This window comes from Takifugu rubripes, chromosome 8 (genome assembly GCF_901000725.2).
Source record: "Takifugu rubripes chromosome 8, fTakRub1.2, whole genome shotgun sequence".
NCBI lineage: Eukaryota > Metazoa > Chordata > Actinopteri > Tetraodontiformes > Tetraodontidae > Takifugu > Takifugu rubripes.
In genome coordinates, this window is record NC_042292.1 from 2,696,613 (window position 1) to 2,721,810 (window position 25,198).

The following is a 25,198-nucleotide window of genomic DNA, read 5'->3' on the forward strand; positions in this document are numbered from 1 at the left end:
AGTCACTCACTCAAATATTATTCTACCGAGCACTTATTTTTTCATAGTTTGCTGTGATTTTTACATTTATAACAACCTGTGCTGTTCAAAATGCTTAAAGGCACCTTTACCTTTACTCTAAAAAAATATTTTTTTTTAAAATTAAAATACCAGGAGAGAATTTTATATGGGGTCAACTTGGCAAGTTAATAATAAATGTTTTAGAGTTAAAATTTAACTATTCATTAACAATTCCTTTATAGTTATATTTTAAAATGAATTCAGAGTACTTTATGATTAGTTCAAATAGTCAAAATACAGCGGTACTACAGTGCTATAGACTTTAGTAGCACAAAAACAAAATAAATCAGCAAACGTCACTGAATAATAATGGTATATTGCCTCAGTTTGCACAACCTGTAATCATGCCCCTTCACATGAGACCTACCGCAACATAAAATGTGGAGCACTGCTTTATTACTGTATTTAACATACCCACCTCAGCTGGATTGTTCCAGTAGACTCTGGGTAATTCACTAACAATAGTCATCCCAAAGTGAGGCCATTGTATATAGTAAACAGGGTTTAGTCAGACCTAAACTCATCAGTATAATGGCACAAGAACAATCTGTTATTATCGTAACGCATTCCGCTTTTATTTTCCAATGCCCTTGGTTCATAAAGAGACAATTTGTGCTGGCTCACCCACCCCATCCTCCTCCTCTACCTCCACCAGCCCCCCCCCCCTCTCTCAATGATAAGTGCAACTCTCTGCAGATCAGTGCAAATTGAATCAGGGATGGATGAGGATGAAGCCACATGGTTGGGAGATTTATGCTCCTCTGACTATAGATTAGGCTGTAGAGGAGACAGGCAGACAGACGGGCGGGGCAAGGCAGGTTTGGCAGTGTGTCCTGGCTGCACCCCACCCTCTCTAAGCCTCCCCCCAGCTGCTTGGTCCTATGGCTGCTGCACTCGCACACCTTGCACTGTGCCAGACTGACTTCTCCTCCCTTCATGGCATGGGCATGCTTTCCACGTTGACACACCTTTGTCATTGCCTGGCTCCATTTGCTGCTTTCTCTCCTTGTCCTTCCTCCATTGAGTGAGTGTGGGTTAGTTTGGTTTGCAGCTGGTTTGAAGCTGCATAAGACAAGGAAGTGGAACATAGATAAATAACAGACAGCCTGAGACCCATAACCTGATTCTGCTGTCAGCATTGGTTTCTTAATAAGCTTCCCATCAGGTGCAAAAAGCAGATTTATTTAACCATCCCCATATATTCTCCTGACAGGTTTAATGTTTATATGTGCGTCTCCTCTGCAACTTTATGACTCAATTCCCACGGTTACAAGCGAGAGATCAGCAGGCTTAACCTATGGACAACAAGTTGTTTAGTCAGCACCTTCAATCCAATTTTCTTTTACCCCTGCAGCACTTTTATTTAAGTAAAGACCCATAAAAGCTCTATTGCTACACTGCTGCAAATAAGTCCTGTTGTGATCCATAATTCATAAATATGTAAAGTAAATATGCTAGAATGTGTATACGTAGTCACACATGAAATGGTACATTTCCATTAAGACCATATTATTGAGACAAACTTGTGTTACTGTGTCACATTACAATGTGTTGCTTGCTCTTCCTCATTGTGAGGCCCATTGCATTTTTTTCCTTTCCATGTGACTTTAATTGTCCATCTTCATTTGACTAACCACAATGTCAGAGTCTTTTGACAGCACAGTGCATCAGCAATGCATTGTGGCTCTTTATTATGAAAAATTCAGCTAATTAAAAAAAATCCACATACGTGAAGCAAGAGGCTTGTGCATGGACCTCTTTAGTGTTGAGCTCATCACATCTATGAATTGTTTTGTCAGCAGTGGTACTCAGTAAAAGAGAATCATTTTCAATTTAATACAACCTAAAACATGAAATACCTCATGTAGGGGAATTGTTGACAATATAATTATAATAGTTCTTTTTGTAATCTGGAGGTATATGTGTATAAACAGAGCTCCACATTCTGAGATTAAGATTAAGATTAAGATTAAGATGGACTTTATTCATCCCCGTGGGGAAATTGAATTATAGTAGCAGCGAATGCAGAGTAAAGAGACAGAAAAAAATAAATACAGATAGATTAGAATGTTATAAGCATATATACAGCATATATTATAAGCATATATATAATATATACATAATATAATATATACATATTATAAGCATATATACATAAATATAGAATAAATTAGAAATAAAATTACAACATAAACATTACACAATTATTGTTGAGTTGGTTTGAGTTGAGATTAAACCCCTCACACTGTGATCACACAGTTTCAGTCACTTATTCCAGATCTGAATGTTGCCACTAGCAAGCGGTGTGATTATGCAGCGATGTTCTGTTTGTTGCTGCCACATGGCACTGCAGTTAAAGTTAAACGCTGCCAGCACGAGCCAGCTCGCCCTGCCAGCTGTGAGGGCAGAGTTCTCACGCTGGCCAATCTTTGACCAGACGGCTCACTCACATCCAAAACACTAAACCGTTTTAATTGAATTCTCCCAGGGCCACTGTCATGATTGTGTTATTGATGTGTGCATATATCATATGATGTGTCCGGTATTGATACTGCATTTGACTTGTTTGAAAATAGTTGAAGTTACTAAATGCTTTCACTAGATTTGACGTTCAGCTTTGTTGACCAGCAGTTAATTTAGATGCTCTTTTGCTTTTGTACTAAATTCTAAGAAAGCAAATAGCAATGTTTCTTGAAATTAAACAAAACAGATTTTGTTTATGTGCATGCCTATTGTTTTGTATGTGGTAAACTTGCATTCAGATTATTTTTGTTTTTGTTTTTTTTCCTTCTCACCTATCCACAATGCAATGCTGTCCCCCATGACGCACCTCTGCTTGCTGTTACCTGTATGTTAATACGCTTGAATCCCATTGGCCCACTGCCATCATGTGCTCGCTGCCTGCTAATTAAAGACTCAGTCGACTGCCAAAGCAATGAAGCGACCCCTCGAGGCAACTGTAGACCTGGTACTTTGACCTTTCACCTTTTGCTTTGCATGTAGCTTCTTTAATTGTACTGTAGCCACTCACAAAAATTTAAGTTGGCTTTTGTTGTTGTGAAAAGACACTTTAAAATATTGACTTTTATCATATATGATCACCAGTGGCAAATGTTTGTGATACTTTTTTTTTTTTAGCAAATATTGTAAGGTTAAACTAGTTTGTTTTCTTCATTGATTGCTATGCTACAGTTTTTCATTTTTGTTGTGATAGTTACAGCAAGTATCCATTTATACCATGTGCTGTGCACATTTGCAAATATTGTGGCTTTGTGAATGTTAAATTCTCAAACATGCTTTGTCGTATGTGGTGGACAGGCTTTCCCCCACAGTGGCCTCCAGCCCCTACCAAAGAGACCAGCACTTGAGAAGAGTAATGGATCGAGCTCCCTGTTCAATCCCAGTGTTTTGCACTACCAGCAGGCGCTGGCCAACGCACAGCTCCAGCAGCCAGCGTTCTTCCCAACAGGTGAGTTCTCCCAGTCAATGCACACACCCAAGCAAAAGCACTCATAGTTGTGTCAGACATGCAAACACACCGCTAACACTCAGCCAACCTGTTATCACAAATGTCCCTGGTGGTAGAGTGAGAGGTGCTGCTATTATCGGGTGCTGTGTGTCTGCACTCTGACACAATTGTCCCTCTAAGAAGATGGTGATTTCCTGTCTGCATGTATCCTCTGTGTGTATTTGTAGTGCTGTGACAGTCATAAATAATTTGAGAAAGAAACGTGAAGCGATGCTCGTTTGAAGTGCTGCTGAAGACACAAACTCTTACCCCTCTGGGCTCCTCTGCCCATTGACTGACCAGTTTAGAGACATTGCATCATCAAGGAGAAGAACTCTGTATTTTTTGCTGCCTGCAGTGTGAGATGCTTGATAATCCACCATTCCTTCCTCCCTCATTCTCCAGTGGTGTGTGAGATATAGGCATGAGCTTAAGCCATGTTCAGTTTGTTTTGTTTCCTTTACAAGTTTATGGTAAATATAACTTTAACACTAGTTGTATCTATTACCGTAAAGCTATTTGTAGCAATAGTGAATGTTATGTAATAAAAGTGTAAGTTTGGGTGCTTCCTTTTAATACATCAAGGAAACGCTCCTGCTTGCTACTGTTAACTGCCCTCACGGTTTGGTGTCAGCAGCATCGGAGCTCAGCAAAGCCGTCAAGCTTTGTTGTCTCTTTTCTAACCATGTTCTCAATTAACACATTTATTTCCTCCCTCTCCCCTCTCTCTTTTTGTCTCTGCATGTACACCACAGGGTCAGTCTTGTGCATGACTCCTGCTAGCAGTCTTGGTAGGTCCTGACCTTCCCTTTGCTCTCTCACTTGCACTGTTTGATATAAAAGAGTGGAGAAGAAGGTGTGGGTGGGATGCTGGATGGGGAGGCATGGGCAATATCTGTAGCCCTCACAGGTGAGACAAAAGAACAAGAGTGTAGCGCACTGATTGGGCTGATTTTCATCAAGCCTTTCATTCCAGAAATGTTTTGTGTCACTTGAGAGGGTTTTGACTTTCAGTTTGTCTGTCTCACTGATGAATCATATGCTAGTTTGGATTTTGAAAGAGCGAACTGTAGACTGCTCTGTTCCTAAGCTGGAGCATAGCTAGTGTTTTCTGTGCTGATGATCAGGGAATTTAAATCAGTTTTCCAGAAACATCATCTCACTGCTGGACCATTTTTGTCGGCTGGGGACCCGGGTGGATTAGTGAATGCATAAATGACGTGTTGAATATGTTGCTTAGGGTGGGTTTTGGGATTGATCCTGCAGTTTTTATATCACACAGTTAAAACTATAAAACTTTAAACTATATACAGTATATAGGTAAAAATGCTAAAAGTGTAACCACGGCTTCTCTGGAAAAAAACGGCAAACTGATTTTCATTCAAATTTCCTTATTTGTGATTGTAATCAGCTTCTCTCCTCTTTTTTGTTATTTCTTTCTCCCATACTCTTTTTCTTTCTTTCCTCTTTGCTTTTGCATTGTGAATGGTTGCATGCCATCTGCTGGTGTAACCCTAACGATGGCTTGCTGGCTCTCTGTAACACCTGCCGCCATCACCACCGCCACCGCCACCGCCACCATCAACAACAAACGATACCGTCGACACACACACATCGCCGCGGTTGCCATGGTTGCCATAATGCTTCACCTTACTGTCCATTTGCTGCCACTTCCTTCCCTCCCTCACCCCCCCCTTCCCGTTCCTACCCCTCAAAACAAAGTCCCAATGATGTACAGTGCTACGCCTGCTACTGTCTCTGCAGCAACAACTCCTGCCACAAGTGTCCCCTACGCAGCAACAGCACCAGCCAATCAGGTTTGCTCCTTTTAAAGCTTTCTTTCATCAGTCCCCGGAGCTCTGAATAAGTGCTGCCTTCTGATAGTGAGCTGCAGTAACCTGCAGCTGAGCCTTAGCCCACGCCCAGCCTCTCCCATCCCTCCACTGGGTGAACACGCACTGACAAAAAAGTGGGTGACGTCTTTTGCTTTTTCCAGGGAAGGTAAAACATTGAGGCTGCCAAAATAATGCACTCACAACAAGCACTTCTTCAGAGTTCCCACATTTGCAAAGTAGTATTTGTGTTGTGTTGCACTACATTCTGGTTTTGCATGTTATGTGTCAAGTTTTATTTTCCACTTTTTGTTGTCAAATAAGCCTCTTCATCTGCAGCAGGGGGCATTGTTTGTACTGCTTGTGTCTGATGCAAACATACATATTTTAGCAAATACATCAAGGTGGTGTCTACAGCATTTAACAACTGCCATGTTTATGTGCATTCCTTCCAGTTTTATCTTTAGATTTTTTTTTCTTGTTGTAGGACAACCAGTTAAATAAATGTTGTGGGGGAGAAAAAAACCCACTTGCAGGCGATGTTGGTCAGATTCAACAGAGACAAAGGGAAACACTCATAAAAGCCATCTAAAAATGGCTTCTGATCATTGGCTGTCCTGTTGTTGTGTGTCAGCAGGAGCCAAAGAATCAGAGCCAGGTTTGAATGCCAGAGTGAGGCGTACACAGCTCAGTTTAAACCTGGAAATTTCTGCACAGTGCTGGTTTTTCCATTCTCATACAGCTGCTAAACATTTACTGGTTGTTCCGTTCACAGGTGCCTTGAGGACACGCAGATGACAGTGTTCCACAGATAATCTGTAAAACCAAGGCATTATAAAAGAAGACCCCACATTTATTTCTATATTTAATAAAACACAGGACTTGCAATTATGAGTTAATACAATAACATGCCAGAAATAATTTGAATTGCTCAGATTTTTCAAGTAATCCAGCCTATGGCCAAGCTACCTTGTGCTTGCTTACATTTATTGGCAGCACGTGCACTTCCCGTTAGTCACCATCTCTTTCCGCAATTGGCATGCAGCAGTAGTAGCAGCAGGAAGCAGAGCTGCTCTTTAAAGATGCATGTGGGACAAGAAGCCAGAGAAAAACTGACGTCAGTCCTGTTTATCTACTCACCAGCCACCACGCACACCTTGAATGAACGTCCCCTCCAGGTGGAACAGAATGGAGAATATCACATATCTTGTTTATTTCACTTCATAACCCACACATTATGCTAATTTGTCTGCAGTAATGTTTTTGCTGGAAGTCAACTAGCATCTCCTATATTGTCACATAGAAAGTTCTAGTTCTTGCTCGGATTTGTAAGGTGGTAGCGCCGCCCGGTGGTCATTTATGATATAACAGGGTTGTACGGATGGCAGATATGAAGATTAATCCTTAAACTCCAATATAAAATGAATGCTTTATGAACTATCTGCTATTGGACAGTAGTTCAGCCTTTTTCTCCCTCTGACTTGAATATTCCTAGTCACGCATTTATAGAAGAGCAGAATATTTCACAAGAACTTTGTAACAATCCAAAATAATAATCCAAATGAATTAATCATAGCCGATCACAACATTTCAAACCTCCATAAAGATTAGACCGTGTCATCGTGTTAAATGTTGATTCAAACGTGATGGCCTTCAGACAATCGTGTTTGAATCATGGGTCGTGTTATACTGTCTGGCTGATGCACCCATTTAGCAATATCTAATATTCCCCATACTTCTTTAAAGAGCTAGCACAAATCACACACAACACTGTGACTTCATGTCATATGTGATGTGATCAGTGGCTTCTGTTCTTTGCTGTGTGTCTTTGGTCCATTAAGAAGCACCACGCAGCCTTGTGTTGGCTTGATGACAAGATGACGGCAGCCAGCAGCTCCTCCCATAGACATTCCCTCTCTCTTCTGTCTCCCTCTCTGTCTTTCTTTCTGTCTTTATCCTGCGTTGTGTTAATCTGATAACAGAAACAGATGCTTTTGGTTCCGACTGCAGGCTATTTGTTAATACTTTGAGCCATTTACTCTTACTGTAGTTGCATGAAACACTGGGCAAAACGGAGCGCAACGGGATTTGTTCATATCTACAGTTGTCGTTTATATCCTCTGCCTAAATATGTCAGATTGAATCACTGAAATGTTAAAACTGCTGAATGGCTAAAAGTCCTGCCATGCTTGTGCACCCTGCAGCTTTCTTTATCTGCCAGTGTTTTTGGTTGCTCAAATGAGAATTCAAGTTCCTGGTCTGAGATGGCAGGCTTCACTAGAAGGTCGTGTATTAAGTCGAATACTCGACAGATTAACAGAGGCAGAGTTCCTAAGAAATGTGTGTTAACCTTAGACACTCCTTGTTTGAGCGGAGTTGTTCTCCACAGACTTTCAAATGTGCCAAGTAACATTTACACTAAGATCAAGGTCCTGTTCAGTTGAAAAGCTGAAAATAATAGTATGATTTATTTACAATCCATCTCTCTGGGGCCAGGCAGAGAACAAATCCGGACCTGGACCACCCACAGAGAAGATTCCCCTAATTACTAAAAGAAAGCATAAGACAGTCCAGGATCAGGATCAGCACAGGGAGGCAAATTCTGTTTTCTAAAGAAAGCAGACACATATGATACAGAAGTCATAGCTGACCAAGACCATATAAATCAAAGAGTGTGAATTAATAACATTAGAACATTACTGCCTTTAATCTAAGAAGAATGAAATGTTTTTAAAAGGGTCCTTTGGAACGAGTGAAGGCCTGATCCTCACTCTCTAGTAACAGATAAAATCATCCTGAAATGTTTTTCTCAGGAAGAGAAATGAAGAGGCTGGAGGAGCTCCTGGTGTAGGAGCACACCCATTTCAATCCCTGTAATGATGTCATTTTCCAGAGAACTGATTGGTTAGGATAAGGCAGACCTACAGTTCTTTGTTTTCTGAACCACACACATTTTTACAAAGCACGTTAGCCATGCAGCCCAGGCTAGGCTTCCTTATTGACCCAAAGGGTACGGAACCTCCTTCATACAACAGGCCTTTGTTGGATAAGCCTCCAACACACTCCTGACACACTCTCACACCCTAAATAGGCAGCAAAAGAACAAATATTGGATGATCTAGAATTAAAAGGACCAAAGTCCAGATCCTTTGTATTCAACACCGGTCCATCTGTTTTCACAAGTGTGAACATCAACATCAGGCGAAGTATCGCGGTTACATTCGGAATCATAAAAAGCTGATTTGGTTTGAAGTATTGTCTTTACATTGACCGTGTAAGCCAATGGAGTGGTACTGTTTTACCTAAACTGTTCTTTCCTCTCCATCCCTCTTTCCAGATCATCCTGAAGTAAGCCTCAGGAAGGAAATGGAGTGTCACAACACCACACTAGGAAACCCAAAACAACCCCTGTGTAAATACTACCTTACATCTCCCTTAGAGATCCAGCAACCTGCATGCTAAAAGTGTGAGACTTCAATTTACCTGTAAGAACTGCAGTGCCAGTGTAACGCACACAAAAGAAGATATACACTGTATATATATATTATATATATATATATATATCTAGACAAAAAGGCTAACAAAAATGTTCAAAATATTCTTATGTATAGTTTCACTTACATAGCAGACACACTATAGAAGTCATTTTCCAGCTCCAAACGGTTGGATTCTTCTTTCTAATATTTATTCTACAAACAGCTGCGCATTCATCCCTTTGGTTAGTCAGAACAGATGCTCAATTTGCACTAAAGCTCCAGTGCTCAATGTTGGAAAACAGGAAGAGTCGCCGAAAAGCCCACAGCAGTCTTCTCTTTCAAGTGGGATCTTTCTTTTTCTTTTTTTTTTTTAACTTTCCACAAAGTTGAATGTCCCCGGGGCAGACGGGCTCATGCACCCTCAAAGGTGGCCGTCCTCGTGAGGGTCCCACTCGGACCAAGCGCCCCGTGAGCTTTTTAAATCTCACCAAGGATCCAGTCCCCGACACCCACCCACGCCTCTCGTCCCCTCGCCAACTTTTCATCTCCCGAAAACATCTTGCCAAAGTTGGAGCGCAGAAGGAGTCGGTGGAACAAACCTGCCGGCGTGCCGCATTCTTACCCCCCCCAATAAACTCCTTTTATTTGTTTTGGTGCTGAGTTCAGTTCTTTGTTGAGGAGGAGTGGTGGGAGAGATTGTGCATGGAATTCTTTGGCATGTAGTCGGGACGAGAGAAGACGCAACCAGTGTTGACGGAGGATAGTCACGGCCATTGCTGACAACGCCAAAACGGGTCAGGCCTGTGCCAAGGGCTTCATAATGCTTGAGGATTTGTTCCAGACATACCAAGCCGTGTGTGTGTGCGCGTGTGTGAGTGTGTGTGTTTGTGGGCTCATGGTCTGCCGGCAGACTGGCACTGGCAAAGTGAGGTCGAGCAGGTGATGACAGCACCGTATACTGTTTCCATGGTATGCGTGAGGAACTTAAGTGCTTAACATGAGGAAAAAGGAAAACGAGGGCGCATTTGATGTGACGCTCGTGGAGTCGGAGACGACTCGGACTCCGAGTGGAGGGCTACCTGTGATCGCCAGTTGTCCTGTCCACCTCTATTATCACCGAAGATCCTGTTCCATTTTAGAAAACTGTAGAAGTGCCTAAAAAAGTCACCCATCGACAACACCAGACATCCAGACTGCATCATTAAATTGTCACAAGCGGAGGCTACGCGGACCTCACCGGAGAGACTTTTTACAAATTAATGTCACAAGTGACTTTATGGAGACAAATAATTTAAGGAATGACAAATCAAAACTAGCTTTGTAGAATGTTTGGTAACTTTCACAGTATACCATTGTTTCTTACCATGGTTTGAGTAGTTTACATGGGGCGGAGATGTATTGTAAACCATGTAATGTATGTAAAGTGTTTCTTATTTTGAGAATTTATATTCACAGTTTTAGAAATGTATTCAAGGTTATTTAAAATGTGTGTTGTCTGCTATCAAGGTATGTTTGTACCCTTCCCGTCATCTCCACCTCCACCCAGACCTCTCAGTTCAACACCAGAAATAGTTGATTCTTTCAAACAGCTCACAATCCATGATTCCGTTTTTCCAAGCATGTTTTAAGAGATCATACTTAAGTTTGTGGTGGACGTTCACGGTGCTTGATTTCCATCTCCAATCCACGGTCACACCTTAAATCACACCTGGGTTCCATCGTTCTGATCGTCCTCACATGCATTCGAACGATGCATGAAATGTTTGTGGAAGGCGGTGAAAAGTTCTATTTTATTGTAATTTATCTTATGTTATTCTTGTTCAAATTTTAGTCTGAAACAATGTTGTTAACTATTCTATTTTGAAATGAATGTAATTTATTGATCTGTGCTGCATTCTGAACAGTTTGGTCATTTCAAAGTCTAATGTGTCGGATGAGTGAATGAGAAGTCGGAGGCGTCTCGGGGGGCTTTAAAAAGTCCGCCCTCTAATCGAAAGCTACTGGATCTTTTTTTTTTTTGCCTTCTCATCAATTAAAAAAAAAAATCACAGCGTTGCAGTAATGAGCAAAGTTCTAGAGTTGCTTGTGTTGATGAGAAAAAAAAATCTGTTTATTGTGTAGACGAGATTTTACCAAAAAAAAAAAGAAAGAAAGAAATCTCAAAAAAGATGTACTTTTCACTCTAGTATAATATTATTTCATAACAATATTAAGTTGTTGCTGTGGCAACCAAATGTTGCAATTACTAAAGTTGGGTATTTTTGTAAATGGCATTCTTAAGGTTTTGTTTTCTTAGAACACTGTACACACAGCTAGATTGTAAAGAAGATATGAACATTTCTTATTCTTCACGGAGACTATGACTGAATATTTTCATTAGCAAAGAGCAGCCTCTGTATTGCTGTCACTGTAACACTTCTAGAGTTTAAGTCATCAATGTTGCATAGATTATATATAAATATGAGGACATATATATAAATAATCTATAAGATGTACACCTCCTCCCCTGACAGAGGACCTCTGGGTTCCACACAGACATTTTATCCAATGTGTGACTAGTTAAGGATTGCACTTTTAATGTTGTTTAAAGAAGTCATCTATTTGGAGACGCCCCCTCCCCCACCCTTAGTTATATAAATCAGTTATCGGAAACAGGAAGTCCCAGTAAATAACTTTGAAACACATTGCATGAGAAAACTGTTTTTCTTTTCCTACTAAATTATAATGTGCTGAATGTTCCTAGTGACACAAAGACAAAGTGACCCAAAATGCCCCCTTTCTATGGAATCCTGAAACAGTCTTTAGAAATGTGTTGGCAATGATTGATGCTATAAAAAAAAAGAAAAAGTAAGCACTTTCTGAGCAGTGTGTCAACTGAGCAGACTCCGCTTATCCAAACACTTTGCCTTATCTCCAGTCCAACGTGCTTAAAGGTTTTATGTTTTTAAGAGCTCTTATTGATTTTATTTTAGACTCAAATGGGTCTCTTTCTTCAAATTCCCATCTCAGTTTTCTCCCAAATGTTGATCTTTACACCAGGATCTTTTTTTAAAGGTTTGAACGTGCACACCACAAGGCCAAAAGTGGGCTTCGACTGTAACAGTGTGAACTGTTGATCTTTGACCTTGTTGGTCTCCATGGCTTTCCAATGGAAGTTTCGAGGTTGTAGTAGATAACTTTGACCAGCAGGGGCGCCACTCTGAATGCCGCAGGTTTGGAAGCGTGATTGCCTGTGCCATTGTTGTTGCAGTCTACCCAGTAAAACAAAGTAAAGACCTAAATCGACCCTCGTCAGAGTTATGGTTTCAATGTAATCGTTTTTAAGTGTATTCTCTTTTGTGCATATAATTTGTGCTATTTTATGTTTCTATAGTCAAATGTTTCTTTGGTTCCAGCAAAATAGTGTAAAATCTATTGAAAAGAAAGAAATTAAAAATAATAAAAATGAATTCAAATAGACTTGTTATATCTGAGCTGTGTCCCAGTTTTTGTTATTTCCAGCCCCCTGATAGGCTGCTGTGAGTCACATGATCTGCAAATTGGTTTTGTCTTCACCTCCTGATTCCAAGCTGGCCTGTGTTAAAATAGATAATTACTCCTTAGTCAATCTTTGGTTAATAGATTAAGGACGTCATTGCGAGATTATTGTTAAATAACGGGGGGGGAAAGAATGATTACAATCCGCAATCTGATTCCTCCACTTGTCATCCTCCTTTGTTTCGGCTCCTTGATTACTTGGATACTTTTACTTGGTTTAAATAAATCAATCAATGTAATACAGTTAATCAGTGACTCTAAAACGTGCAGCAACAGATGATTGTGCTAAGACACCATGTGGACCATTCCAAGAGGTGTTATGACGGGGCGAAGGTGGAGCTGGTAATGGCCGAGCTCCCTCACTCATCTGATTATTACGTTACAGAAAATATACATAGCAGTTACCAACAGGCCCACCCTTGTTTTGAACTATATTCATATGTTAACAAGCCGCACACTAAACTCTCCCTTTTTCTTTGCTAAGTGGTCAAAATTTTTTAAAAAGTCGATGGATTCATCAGCTGTTTTGGTCCTGGCAGGTCCGTGCAGCCCTCCAGCTGTGGGTCCATTCTACACTCTCCTCCCGTGCAAATCCACAGAAATATGTTTTAATGGCTCCCGTTCCCAAGAACCCAGTGGTTGAAATAACCATCGACGAACGAGTAGGTTATGTGTTATTTAATCACTAGAATGTGTGTGAGTAGGTGGGGGGGGGGGGGACTGCTAAACAGTAGGTTGGCATGAGGGCAGGACAGGCTGTAAGCACAGTCACATTCTTTGGAAGTGTTATTATTATAGATGCATTTTTAATATTAATTTTAAAATATATAGAAAAGGTTTGAGGGGGGGGGGGGGTCGTTTACATATTTTAGACAGGTGATATTGATTTAAAATTACAGTAGTGGGGCAATGGTGCCGTTGAGCCCCTGAATGATGCCTCTAAGCATGTCTAATGCTGTATGAGGGATGAGCCAGAGGGATCTGAGATGGCGTTAGCTGCACCGGAGGATCCTCGCTGATTCCTCTGTCTGCGGGATTTACAGGGCGTGCATGCGGACGTGGGCGCGACCGGGGCCTCCTCCATCAGGCCCTCTGCAGACAGCAAGAACCGTCTCATGCTGTGACATCATAAAGGTGCGACGGGGCGTCGCCGTCACCAAAATAAAAAGAACGGGACCTTGTGGGACCCTGAGGTGTTCTGGGTTAGCCGAGCTGCAGGGGGTCTGTGCAGAGACGTGTGACCCGTGTGACCGTAGCGGCGGAGGGCGGCGGGGTGTCCACCTCCACCCGGACCACCTCACTGTGGCTCTCCCTCCTCCGACTGGACCCTATCTAACAGAGTCAGGTGAAAAGCAGTGCTCTCCAAAAGAAAATCAATTACCGGTAATTAAAAATAATATAATTCAAGTCCTGCAGTCGGTCGATGTTTTTAATTGAATAAAAACGGACACTGCAGCGCGTAAATGCAGCACCGCGGGGCCACCGTAGCAGCAGCTCAGAGAAAAGAAGCGCTTGTTTTTCTTGCTTTCCCCCCCCTTTAATTGTCTGTTGGCGTGAGATCACGACACGCCTCCTCGGCGCTGCCATGTCACCCTCCCGGTCTCCACCGTGGCACTGATCGGCCCCCCCATATTTTCCGAGAACGAGCAGCATCCGCGGGCGCAGCGCTCGGAGGCGTGGATTCCCAGCACCGACGCCTTTTGAAGCATAAACGGACGCTTTGCCTTTAACTCTATTGTGCCCCACTGTGCAGAGAAATGCCTTCTGGTCCGCGGCCGCATAGAAAAAGATGTCCAGTCTAGCTGTTTCTAAGAATAGCCAATCTTATTTTTACCACAGCGACGCCTTATTGCATTATGGATGCCTCTGGAATCGTGTCCCTGCGAGATAGCGTGGGAATATCTCAGTAGAGGTTTTTCCTGTTGTCGGGCCGTGCGTCTGAGGGCTCCAGCATCCTGTCACTGCAGCCTGGAATCGCATCTCATTCGGCTCTTTGTGCACCGGGGGATGCGTCTGTTCCGGCCGCTGATGTAACCCTCGGTCCCTGCATGCCGGATTCAGCAGACGCGCCATGCGGGAATATAAGGTGGTGGTCCTGGGCAGCGGCGGGGTGGGCAAGTCCGCGCTCACCGTGCAGTTTGTCACCGGGACGTTCATAGAGAAATACGACCCGACCATCGAAGATTTCTACAGGAAGGAGATCGAGGTGGACTCCTCTCCGTCGGTGCTGGAGATCCTGGACACGGCCGGCACCGAGCAGTTCGCCTCGATGAGGGATCTGTACATCAGGAACGGCCAGGGCTTCATCCTGGTCTACAGCCTGGTCAACCAGCAAAGTTTCCAGGACATCAAGCCCATGAGAGACCAGATCATCAGGGTCAAACGGTGAGAGAGACACCACCCTTGGATTTTGTTTACCCCCCCATACACACACACACACACACACACAGACATGATCATGCAGCTGCAGGCCCTCAGATTTAGGAGCAACATGCTACCAAAAGTTAGCTTCATTACTATTTTTAGAGATTTAAATTCCTGTATAAATCAGGGCAGGGGTTGATCGGGGGTTCAGCAATACTGGTGAACAAGGCATCTGTTTCCATGTGCACGGGTCCATTGGTGTTTTCTAAACGTGAGCTAAGGACTTTAATGACGTCCACATCCATGTGGCATCATGTTATAGGTGTTAAACGTGCGCTCGGATATCCAAACGATGCCGACGTCGTTATGCCGGCGAGCTTCTGCTGTCTGGGTTCATCAGCGTACATCAGTGGTGCCAGGGATCTGTGCACGTGGTGTCGAATGCACGTTGGTTGCTGGTTAGGAAGTAATGCATTCAGGCCAAATCATGTGTCAAAATGTGCACATCAGATATCACGTGTGCGGTTTAACCTGCACAGTCGACGCGCTGGAGTGGTTCCGTACATCAGTGGGGGTCAGATATGAAGATTTGTGGACGATTCTGATACAGTCACACCTTTTTTTAGCAGAATGTACCTCCGCGCCGCCCCACCCGTGCAGCTGGAGCTTACCATCCCTGTCAGACTTCCGATTTAAGCTCGAATCCAGGAGGAATTCCAAGCTTTCTGTGTTTTCCACAGAAGCTGCCTGAATCTGGACTTCAGAAACAGTGACATCATTCCAAAACCAAAGAACCAAATATTCAGTCTAGTAAAACTGTCCTTATTCCGCGTTATTATCTGGTCCCGTACTCCCAGCTGGCCTCAACCTGAAAGTGGAGAGGGTCGCGGCGCTCCTGCGATCATCTGCTGCCAGTGGCGTGCACAGCTTGACCCGAGGTCCCGCCCTTTGCCCTTTGCCCTCTCTACCAAGTGCCCTTTTCATTTTTAAAAAAAACAACAATGTGTTACGTATGTGGCACATGTTGACATGATCATTGATCAATTCTCAAATAAAAGCCTTCCCCGCCCCTCCAGTGCAAACACAAACACACACACACACACACACACACGCGGCCATCTCTCGTCCATGGGCAATGTGAACATGCAGATGGGACACAAACAGGGCCTTTGCAGCGCTCCTCCCCTGCCCCAGCAGCCAGGTCCAGGGTCTTGTTTCTCCCCCTTCTCCTTTAGTTCCCAATCAGTAACTTGCATTTTTGTGTCTCTGTTGTGATGTCGTCTGTCTCAGTCAGTCAGTCGGCTAAAACTAAATGAGCCGACTGTCCGCCTGCTTCAGAATGTAAAGGCTAGCCAAGAGCAATAGTGAACATAAGGTGGTGAGCACCACACAACCAGTGGTGGGATACACGTGAAGCTATTTCAGTGTGTGTAGGTTTGCATCAGGCAACAGAATGACCACTTAATGACAACAGGAGATGTGTCTTCTTCTAAGAGAGGAGAGAGAACTGGAGCTTCAGGAGGCAACATGTGTGTTCCAGAGAAATAAATCAGCAGTTTCTGATCAGCAGAGTGAATTTATTGATTATTTATTGATTTATTATTACGTTTCCATTCAACATGTGTCTGTAATTAGACAGCTGATGGTTCCTCAGGCCACAAAACCTGCCCTTTCCCTCAGCACATGCCCCCCAAATGTCCCTGCACGCCACTGTCCGCCGCCTCCCCTCAGCTCACCTCCTCTTCCTCTCCTTCGTGCGAAGGCCCAAACCGGTTTCACGTGTTCTTCATAAAAGCCGGGCTGCAGCTCGCTCGCCGTGCGTCAGCCCTCTGAACCAGCGCCGCCTCTGATGTCTCTCACACATGACTTGACTCTGGATGGCTTTAATCACTTCACTCCATTAATCAAATAATCCAGTGAGCTCATCCCGCAGCTGGGTGAAAGAAACACACAGATCTTGAAATATTGGTGTTTTTTGGGCTGGGAGCCGACGCCGACGTGATTTACAGATGGCTAAAATCCATCTGGCTTCACTTGTGGATTCTAGTTTGGTGCTTCAAAGCAGAGATAATGAAGTCTGACAATGACTGATAAGAAGTCAGCCTCAGTTCTATGTGGAGTTAGCTGTGATGTCCTGAAAGTGCAGTGAGCTCTGCATGGTAGCCACCAGGCTACGGTTAGCTTAGCTTGTCTGAAATGTCAGTCTGCTAAGAATCCAGTAAAAAGTTTGAGGATTCCCAGTGTTTTCCACTATTGCTGCTGCTGACGGTGGCCGAGGTCCACAAAAGTACGCCTGTGGAGAAACAGCCCAGGATTATGGTTTCATTCAGGGCGTTTGTCCCTTCTGGGCTACTGTAGAAACTTCAGTATTTATATAAATCATTTACAAAAACAGATTTTTTTATCGCCTCTCGTTCATTTTAGATTAAAGACTTATTATCACTAATACTGTCACAAATTTTTACCATTAAGCTAACAAACAAACAATTTTTTCCCACAAATAGTCCCCAGCAACATGCTAAAATGTAATAGCTGAAGCTCAGGAGGTGGAAGGTCATCGGTTTAATCCCCGTCTACCTCTGTCTGACCACTCTTTGCTGCGTTCAAGACTCACTGCCGTTGCAGCTCGTCATGCGTTCGAGCGCTGCGTCCACCAACCCCTTTGCGTAATGAGAATTTAGAACCTAACCTGCGTGCTGTAGTCAGATTCGCTGCTTCCGCCTCCGCAGCCTGAACCCAACGCTCTCGCCGTGCTGGCGTCACAGGCCGAGCGTCACCGCCGGCGAGTGCACGAGGGAAGTCCTGAAAGGAAGAGACGGAGAAAGTAGAGCCCCAGCCGCCGGCCAGTGACGCTGCAGCCTGCACCCCCCCCCCAGTGGATATCTATTAATATTTCATTCTTTTATTTCACACTGCTGTGCTTTTGAAGCGCAGACTATGACTGCAGAGACGCTCTTCCACATGCACTCTGAGGCCGCGCCGGAAAAACATCAAGAATTTCAAAGTAAAAGTCTCCTTCCACCTGCATTAGTCTGACGTACATTATAGAAGCATTAAAAATGCACCAACATATGGCAGCAAATCAACACAAACCTTTCGCTGATTAGCATTGCTAATTACCAAGTAACCTGTTTCAACCTGTTTCAACTAATAAACACTGTGGTGTTTATTAGTTTTATACGTTCAGTAAGCTATAATTGACATATGGAATTCTGTTAATGGCAACAACTGTCATCTTTTGTAAAATCAAACCCAGTTTTGACAGATCGCAGTAGCAGGAAATGGTTAACGATAAAAGTCCCCTCTTAACGCTGTCATTCCATTTTGTGTGAAGTGGCGTAACCCCCAAATCAGGGAGACAAACATCGTCTAATTAAATTCATGCGTTTTCACTTTAGTTTTAAACAAAATATCCCCCGAAACTGTCAAGTTTGACTGGACACGATGGTATTGGGCTGGAGCCCTGTGGGTTCCGATACAAATCCAACGAACCTTCGATGGTAATCCTGCGACCATAAATCAAACCTCCTCCCAGCGTCAGTTCAAGCATGCGCCGACATCACGAGGTGTAGGAAAACACAGCATCAGCTGCTGCTCCCCATTATCAGTCTCCAGGAGATCCAACTTCTTGCTGATGCTGCAACAACAACAAGCACCACGCTGAGATTTACTGCAGCGTTCTGTGTTTCTGCTCACCGCAACTTAATGGGATTGTTTTAGGTTGGAAGCCAAGAAGACATCAGGCCTCCATTAGGGACTCATAAAAGCAGGAATGCTAACGCAGGCCTGCTCTGGGGGGGGGGGATCATGGGAAACTGGCTGTGCTGTGTGCTGTGAAGCGACTCCGCTCGTGGGACGTCACTTTTGACGTCCATGCAGGAGAAGCAGGAAACGCATTAAGAGTGATGGTTCAACATGCTGAGAAAAACTGTAAATATTTAAAGAGAGGTGGCAGCCAGTTAGCTTAGCCTAAGATAAAAATGCAAACACTGTAAAAGTGCAACATTCCAGGGAAAAAAGGGATCTTCTAGAGCGTGCAGAGATGCTGGATCTCCTTCTGGTTGCTCTCTGACCTGATTCAGTATCAACAGGGTTGATGTGTGAAGCTCAGCTGCAGCTCAGCTCAGTTAGCACCAGTGCTACGTCCTACTGCTCCACATCTAAATCATCAGCCTCTCCACAAAATCCAGCACGGGGCAGATGTGTCATGTGAACATTAACTGTAATTGTTGTATACTTTTTAGGTTTATGTTTCATGTTTGTAGCGCTATCAAGCTAAATATACTGCACATCCATCTTAGCTTAGCTTCAGCTTGAGTTTATGCAGTAAGAGAAGAACTCAAGATAACATTTATCTTGTGAGCATTTTCCTCTAAAAGGAAAGAATTGTTACTTTTATCAAAGGTTTATAATTAATAACAGAAGCAACTACCCTAAACTAAAACCAACGTTTTAGAAGCTTCCAGTGATGATTGAGCGCCTTTCGCATGGTATCGTAGCTATCGCTAATTGACGCACGTTGCGACTGCAACACATCATCTCGGACATTTGCTACCCTAAACAAGAGTTAATCGTTTCTGAGGCTGACCTAATGAAGCCCGTCTCGATCGCTATCTGCGAAAACAACATCTGGGCGTAGCCCCCCGCGCAATCTAATAATCTCCTTTGCTTCCATGTAAAGACTTATTGTTGCTCTCGTCCAGGAGGAGGAAGCGTGTTCAAAGGACGGTCACGCTGCACTGATGCTGTGTCTAATGGCAGGAGGTGAGCATCACGCACCGCTGAGTGGGAAAGCAAAACGACCCATCTCAGGAGAGGCCTGAGGCCTGCCTCGGTGTCGGGGCAACTCTCTGACCTCCAGATTTTACTGCCATCAGGCAGCAAACGGGTGAAGCAACCAACTGCTCCAGTAACGGGATTAAAAATGTAAGGTTTGTTAAATATAAGGTGAAAGACATGAAACACATCGGGGCAAAAAGATCATGTGACGCCAAACTTGATCTGCTGGGTATTAGGCAGAAGTTCCTGAGGGCAGCAGCTAACGCTACAAATACCCTGCTAGCGCACGTGAGAATGTGAGGAATGAAAGACCGATGGTCTGCTGAGGGAGGCCTGGTGATGATAAGGAGGTAGAGGATGAAGAGCAGGCCTTCGGCACAAGATTGATGCAGCGTGCACGGCCCAGCGTGCACGGAAGACCCGAGTGGCCGAGCGGGGACATCTGTGGAGTACAGCCATGGGAATCCACGTCCAAAGAAAGAAAATATAGAAGTAGAAATACATGAAAAGTCTTGGTGTATATGAGTAAACGTACTTCCAGTGCTTCTGAACCTTCGCGTCTGTGCCATTAGCAGCAGATTCGGCCACCAGGGGGCGCCGTGTGGCTGAAAACCATTATTTTGAGTGCGTGTCCTTTGTGTCAGAGCTGCTATTTTTGTCAGATCTTTCATTTCAGCGTTTAAAAATCCGCCTCAAAGCCTTTTCCAAACGTTTCCTTGTTTGTGAGCCGCTCAAAGGACAGTTAACCATGTGCCAATGGACGCACTGCCCACCTTTTAGACGTCAACTCACTGTAATAAGATGAAAATCATCCTGACGTTCCATTCTTGTTGCGTTGGCTTTAATAGACTTTGTACACATTTAATAGCTTTATGTTCTCTCCCCCTGTCGTTTTGGTTTATTAAGCGTGTTTTTTAGAAAGAAACATGGCTTTTCCCAGCAATAACAAAAGACGGAGGATGCTTCCCTTTCCCTTTTTATCGGTGGATCACTGAAATCTTGTTGTCTTGTTTTTGCCCCGTTCCGTATCAGCGCTGTGGTCTCCGGGGGCAACACCCCGGGACGGGGACGGGCCTCCTCGGCCCAGGCCGAGCGTCCGCCTGGTGGCCACAAACGGGCCGCTGCGGCTGTTAATTAGCAGCAGATGCAGCGCGGCGGCTGCGGGGATGCGCACCCTCGCGGAGGAGGTGGATGAATGTTCCTTTGTTGTTGCTGCGCTTGTTTGTCGGCGCCGTGGGGCTCGTGAAGCCGGGAAGGTGGAGTCGGCGCCGCTATCCGGCCCAGCATGGAGCCTCAGCGAGGCCAACAAGCTTCCCAGCTGAGTGGAAAATCCGATATTTGTTGTCTTACGTGCTTTTCTCCTCAAAGACGGATGCGTGTCAGTTGTTACCGACCCAGTGACCAGGGAAGCCTTCGTGTTGGGTTTTTTATGTGAGATTTTAAAGGAACCAGTGCTGATTAACATTCCTTTTCATTGTCTGAGCTCATCAAAATTCCCTCCTGGTGCTTTGAGAGGCTTTTCCCACTTTGCTGATGACTCCCGTAATGCATGCAAAGAGGAGCCATTTTCCACTGTTGGGCTTTTAAACTGCAATTTATATTCTAAATAACTCTCATCAAACTGACAAAACAACCTTCATGCTTCAGTCGAGGCTGAAACTTTTTGTCAATCGGTCCTGGATTTGGTTTTTTACAGAGCTTTAAGAGTCAACGATCCTGGATTACGGAGCGTCCGCTCCGGCACGCCAGTGCACGTTTAACCTCCAACGCTAACTGCCATGTTCATCAGTTGGACGCAGGTTCGGCCGTGGCGTGCGCTTCCCCCGCTGAGAGCTTGATGCCGCATGAAGCGATCAGACGTCAGCCCCCCCCACCAGGGAGATGCTGGCTCTTCCTGCGTGTTTGGGGTTATATATAGAGTTTTTCCTGCAAAGGCTGTCAGCCTGCATTTGGCTGCACCGGGCTCTCCCTGCTCCCTCTTCACACCCTCCAGACTCCAGCTTTCCAAACATGCCGGCCGTGCGAGATGCTCCCCCCGCTGAGGTCGGATGCTGCTGCACGTGCGTGTGTGTGTGTGTGTGTGTGTGTGTGTGTGTGTGTGTGTGTGAGGGAGAGAGAGAGATGAAATGTCGAGCTGCAGGGAAGCCGCTGGCATTTGAATCTTTCTCTGACCGTATTCCAGAGAATCTACAGGGGTCGTCCAGCACGAGGTCACGTCAGCACCTGGGGGCATCTGCGTTGGCTTCATCCACGGCGTGGCACCTTCGGCTCAGAGACTGGACTCCAACTAATCTCCCGGACGAATGTTGTGGCAGCCAGCCATCGGCTTGCGCATAGGAGTTCATTTCAATTTCTCATTTCTCTGCACCAGCAGATCAATAAGCTGGGATGCACTTAGGAATTAGTTAATGGCTGAGGCCATTAAAGGGTTTGTGGGACTACCTGCTGTGGGAGCGGAGCCTTTAACTAAATCACTGGTAGCTCCACGGGCTTCTAATAGAAAAGAAACATGAATATTTCGAGGGAAGAAAACAGCAAAATGTGGCCAGAAATGTGTTAAACCTGCAGACAGCTTCTCGCCACTAGGGGGCAGCGTACGATCAAATCGCATTCAGAAGTTTTTAGAAAACGAGTTTGAAGGAGGATTTTTTTTATTCTGGCTGTGAAAATCTTGTAGCTGATGCAACTGTTTTTTTGTTTTTTTGTTTTATCTGTTGTGAGGAAACATCATAAATGGTAACATAAATCCATCTGATGCTATATTTTAGACATGTTATGTCCACAGAGAGGCTGACTCTGACTAGGAACTCATGAAGCTGATGCAAAGCTGCACAGCAGTGCAGTGCCAAGCATGTAAAAGCAGCGTATTATCTTTATTCAATTATTCAATAACCTATACCATTACTCACACGGCCTGTTTTCCTCCTATTGATGGTGGAATCTTCAGCCACACTCGGGAGGGAAAAGCTTTTGATCCGTTGAGACGTGCACTCTAATGCAGATGCAGCGTGGAGAGATTTTATGCAAGAATTAGAGGCCATTACGCGCGGGGCGTGTGCACCATGCCGAAGCATCCGCGATAATTCCAGGAACAAATGGAGCGTCGGAGCGATCAAAAGAGACAGTTGTGGTTTTTCTCGTGCTGACAGTTTTCTAACGCAACAGCCTCCTAAAATTAGCTTTTTAGAATTCCACAGCTCCGATATTCAATGATTACAACAAGATGATCATTCATCGCTCTCGTGTCAGCTGGGGGGAAGGTCGGGTGTTCTCTTCCGTCATGTTTCTCCGTTGTTTTGGTTCCAGGTACCAGCAGGTTCCGGTGGTGCTGGTGGGCAACAAGGTGGACCTGGAGGACGAGAGGGAAGTGTCCCCCAGCGAGGGCCAGGCGCTGGCCGAGGACTGGGGCTGCCCCTTCATGGAGACCTCGGCCAAGAGCAAGACCATGGTGGACGAGCTGTTCGCGGAGATCGTTCGCCAGATGGACTTCTGCCCCCTGCCGGACCGGAGGAAGGCGTGCTGTCCCGCCTGCAGCATCCAGTAGCGACAGGCGGCTGCACTGGAAGAGCGATGGGGGGAACGATCCCACCTGCTGCACTGTGTCAAACGGCATTCTGGGAACTGTAGGGCGGGAGGCAGACGTAGCCAAAACGGGACAGTCTCATTTCAGCGTACATCACTCTTCGGGCACAGGGTGGGTTTTCCCTCGAAAGAAACCGTTTGACCTCTGACATTTAGCGCCACCCTTCAGATTACGGTTCATCTTTCAGGGAAAACCAGCCATCGACTCAAGCAGGGACGGCAGTGTGCTCACTTTGTTCTTATGTCTTTTTGCACTTTTTGGACAGTGCAAGAGCATTCACCAACGATCCGACAGGATGTCGAGTAGCAACAGGGCCGCACAAAGACCCAAGCCCCCCCCCCTTCCCCCCGGCCAGGACACAAGACTGCTAATACACAACATTCATGCATTTTTAATTAAATAAAGTTTTGGTTTTATACGTAGCATACTGATATGTTGTACATTATTTTGTTTTTCTCGTCTGTTTTTTTTTAAACAATGATCAGGTTTCTCTTTTTTACCAACAGACTTGTGTGCACGACCTGGAAAAGGAAGCTAGAAAACCTGGAATCATGTGAAAATTCCTACTTTAATTTCAAAATGAAACGGAGGCAGAATGACATTTTTGACTTTAAAGTCAGAATTCTGGGATTAAAGGGATATCTTTTCCTCACAGTTTGGCCTCGTCATCTTCTGAAAAATAGAATTATTTCACTCTAAAGTTTGGTTATTTCACCTTGTTGACCATCATTTCAGGCCCTCAAGGGCCCCCTTATGGTGCTGGGGCCCCAGCCCGCTCTCTAATGTACGTGCGGCCCTGTTCAGCAGCGTCACTGATTGACATCTGACAATGAATGAATGAAAAAACTGAACGAATGTCAGAGGAAAGTGCACCTTTCGACCATCTCCATCATAAACTGCGGAGGATGTGTCCACAAAGTCACGCTGACAGTACCGAGTACAATCAATCTCACCCAAAGAGATCAATCAACCCAACAGCCAATCAGCCAGTCGATACCACACACACACATCTACAGCTTACAAATGCCTTGTTTCAGTGTATGGCGTGAACGTCGGTGTCAATGTAGTGTTCATTTATCTTTAATCACAGCAGACATGTTAGCGGTTCAATGTCAGAAACACTTATTTTCAACAAGAAAAAAAATAAATCTTTATGCACAACTGTGTCGTGCCTGGTGATTGATCGTTATGGCGGTACATTTGATCAGATCTGAGTGGAATTCCCAGGTGATTATTGTCACGTCTTGCTAATATGCGGACATTTTCCACATTGTCTTCGCTCCACTAACCTAATAAGTTGCGCAACAGTGAGAATCTGGAGACACTTGACAGCAGGATCAGATAACTGGCTATTTGGGTCAGACCCCTGACACATAGATGTTCATGTTCCTGTGCTTCTGTGCTCTCCTTAATTATTTTAGATTAGCAATTATAAATGTACATTTTAAGCCCCAAAGTTCTAGTTCACATTCTGCATAAGTTTGAGGTACATCTGAGGTATGACTCTTCTTGCTGTTGCCTCTTTGCAGGTCATATGATTTACACTTACTGTAAGAAGCCTTTCAGCTTTGTCATTTAGGAGTAAAGTGGCTCCATCTCATCCTGCATTCAGATGATTTATAATGTTATGATCATGAGGCAGCATACCCAGGCCTGGCGTTCTGCCTTTCCTGCGGCTGCTATTAGAGCCAACATCTCCTGCTGATTCTGGTTCTGAGAAATCCAACAAACATTTGTCAAAGTGTGAGTGCCATTAGAGTCCATTAGAGGATGAAACCGGGGACACGAGCTCATATTTTATTCTATATATCTTAGTGGGGGAAATAGTAACAGCCAGGGTATTTTATTGGGGTAGATTTTGGAGGGACATCCTTATTAATTCTTTTGTATATGTGCGGATATATTCTTGCTGACTATTTAACAATGATCCTGAAACTAGATTTCCTTTTGTAACATCTGAATATTACAGTTTTTTATTATGATTGTTTTATTAGTAGTATTTAAACTGACACACAGAGAGAAAATCTCCCGCTCAAGTCTACAAAACTCTGAACCGTTT

General features: G+C 44.3%; 2 protein-coding genes and 1 long non-coding RNA gene across 17 annotated transcripts in view; all 3 read left to right on the forward strand.

The window, feature by feature from the left end:
• The window catches only part of mbnl2a (Muscleblind-like protein 2a-like), a 37,984-nt gene extending 25,649 nt beyond the window's left edge, over positions 1-12,335 (forward strand). For 3 of the 14 annotated variants that reach the window (XM_029839524.1, XM_011606053.2, XM_011606052.2), the window contains exons 6-9: positions 2,975-3,028; positions 3,379-3,529; positions 4,324-4,359; positions 8,738-12,335. In XM_029839524.1, coding sequence (XP_029695384.1) covers positions 2,975-3,028; positions 3,379-3,529; positions 4,324-4,359; positions 8,738-8,862 — 366 coding nt within the window. In that variant the 3' untranslated portion in view covers positions 8,863-12,335. 14 annotated transcript variants of the gene reach the window in all.
• A 1,225-nt stretch (positions 12,336-13,560) lies between these two features.
• On the forward strand, positions 13,561-23,791 carry LOC101080194 (ras-related protein Rap-2a-like). 2 transcript variants are annotated; one of them, XM_011606105.2, is made up of 3 exons: positions 13,561-13,796; positions 14,253-14,798; positions 22,863-23,791. In XM_011606105.2, the coding sequence occupies exons 2-3, from the start codon at positions 14,485-14,487 to the stop codon at positions 23,098-23,100; spliced, it is 552 nt and encodes a 183-aa protein (XP_011604407.1). In that variant the 5' UTR covers positions 13,561-13,796; positions 14,253-14,484; the 3' UTR covers positions 23,101-23,791. The 2 variants fall into 2 exon arrangements, with proteins under 2 accessions (XP_011604407.1, XP_029696328.1); XM_029840468.1 differs by having other exon boundaries at positions 13,561-13,758.
• LOC105416756 (uncharacterized) lies at positions 19,528-21,505 on the forward strand. Its single transcript, XR_003889297.1, has 2 exons — positions 19,528-19,703; positions 19,793-21,505. It is a non-coding gene; the product is annotated as an uncharacterized lncRNA (long non-coding RNA).
• Positions 23,792-25,198: the final 1,407 nt, after the last annotated feature.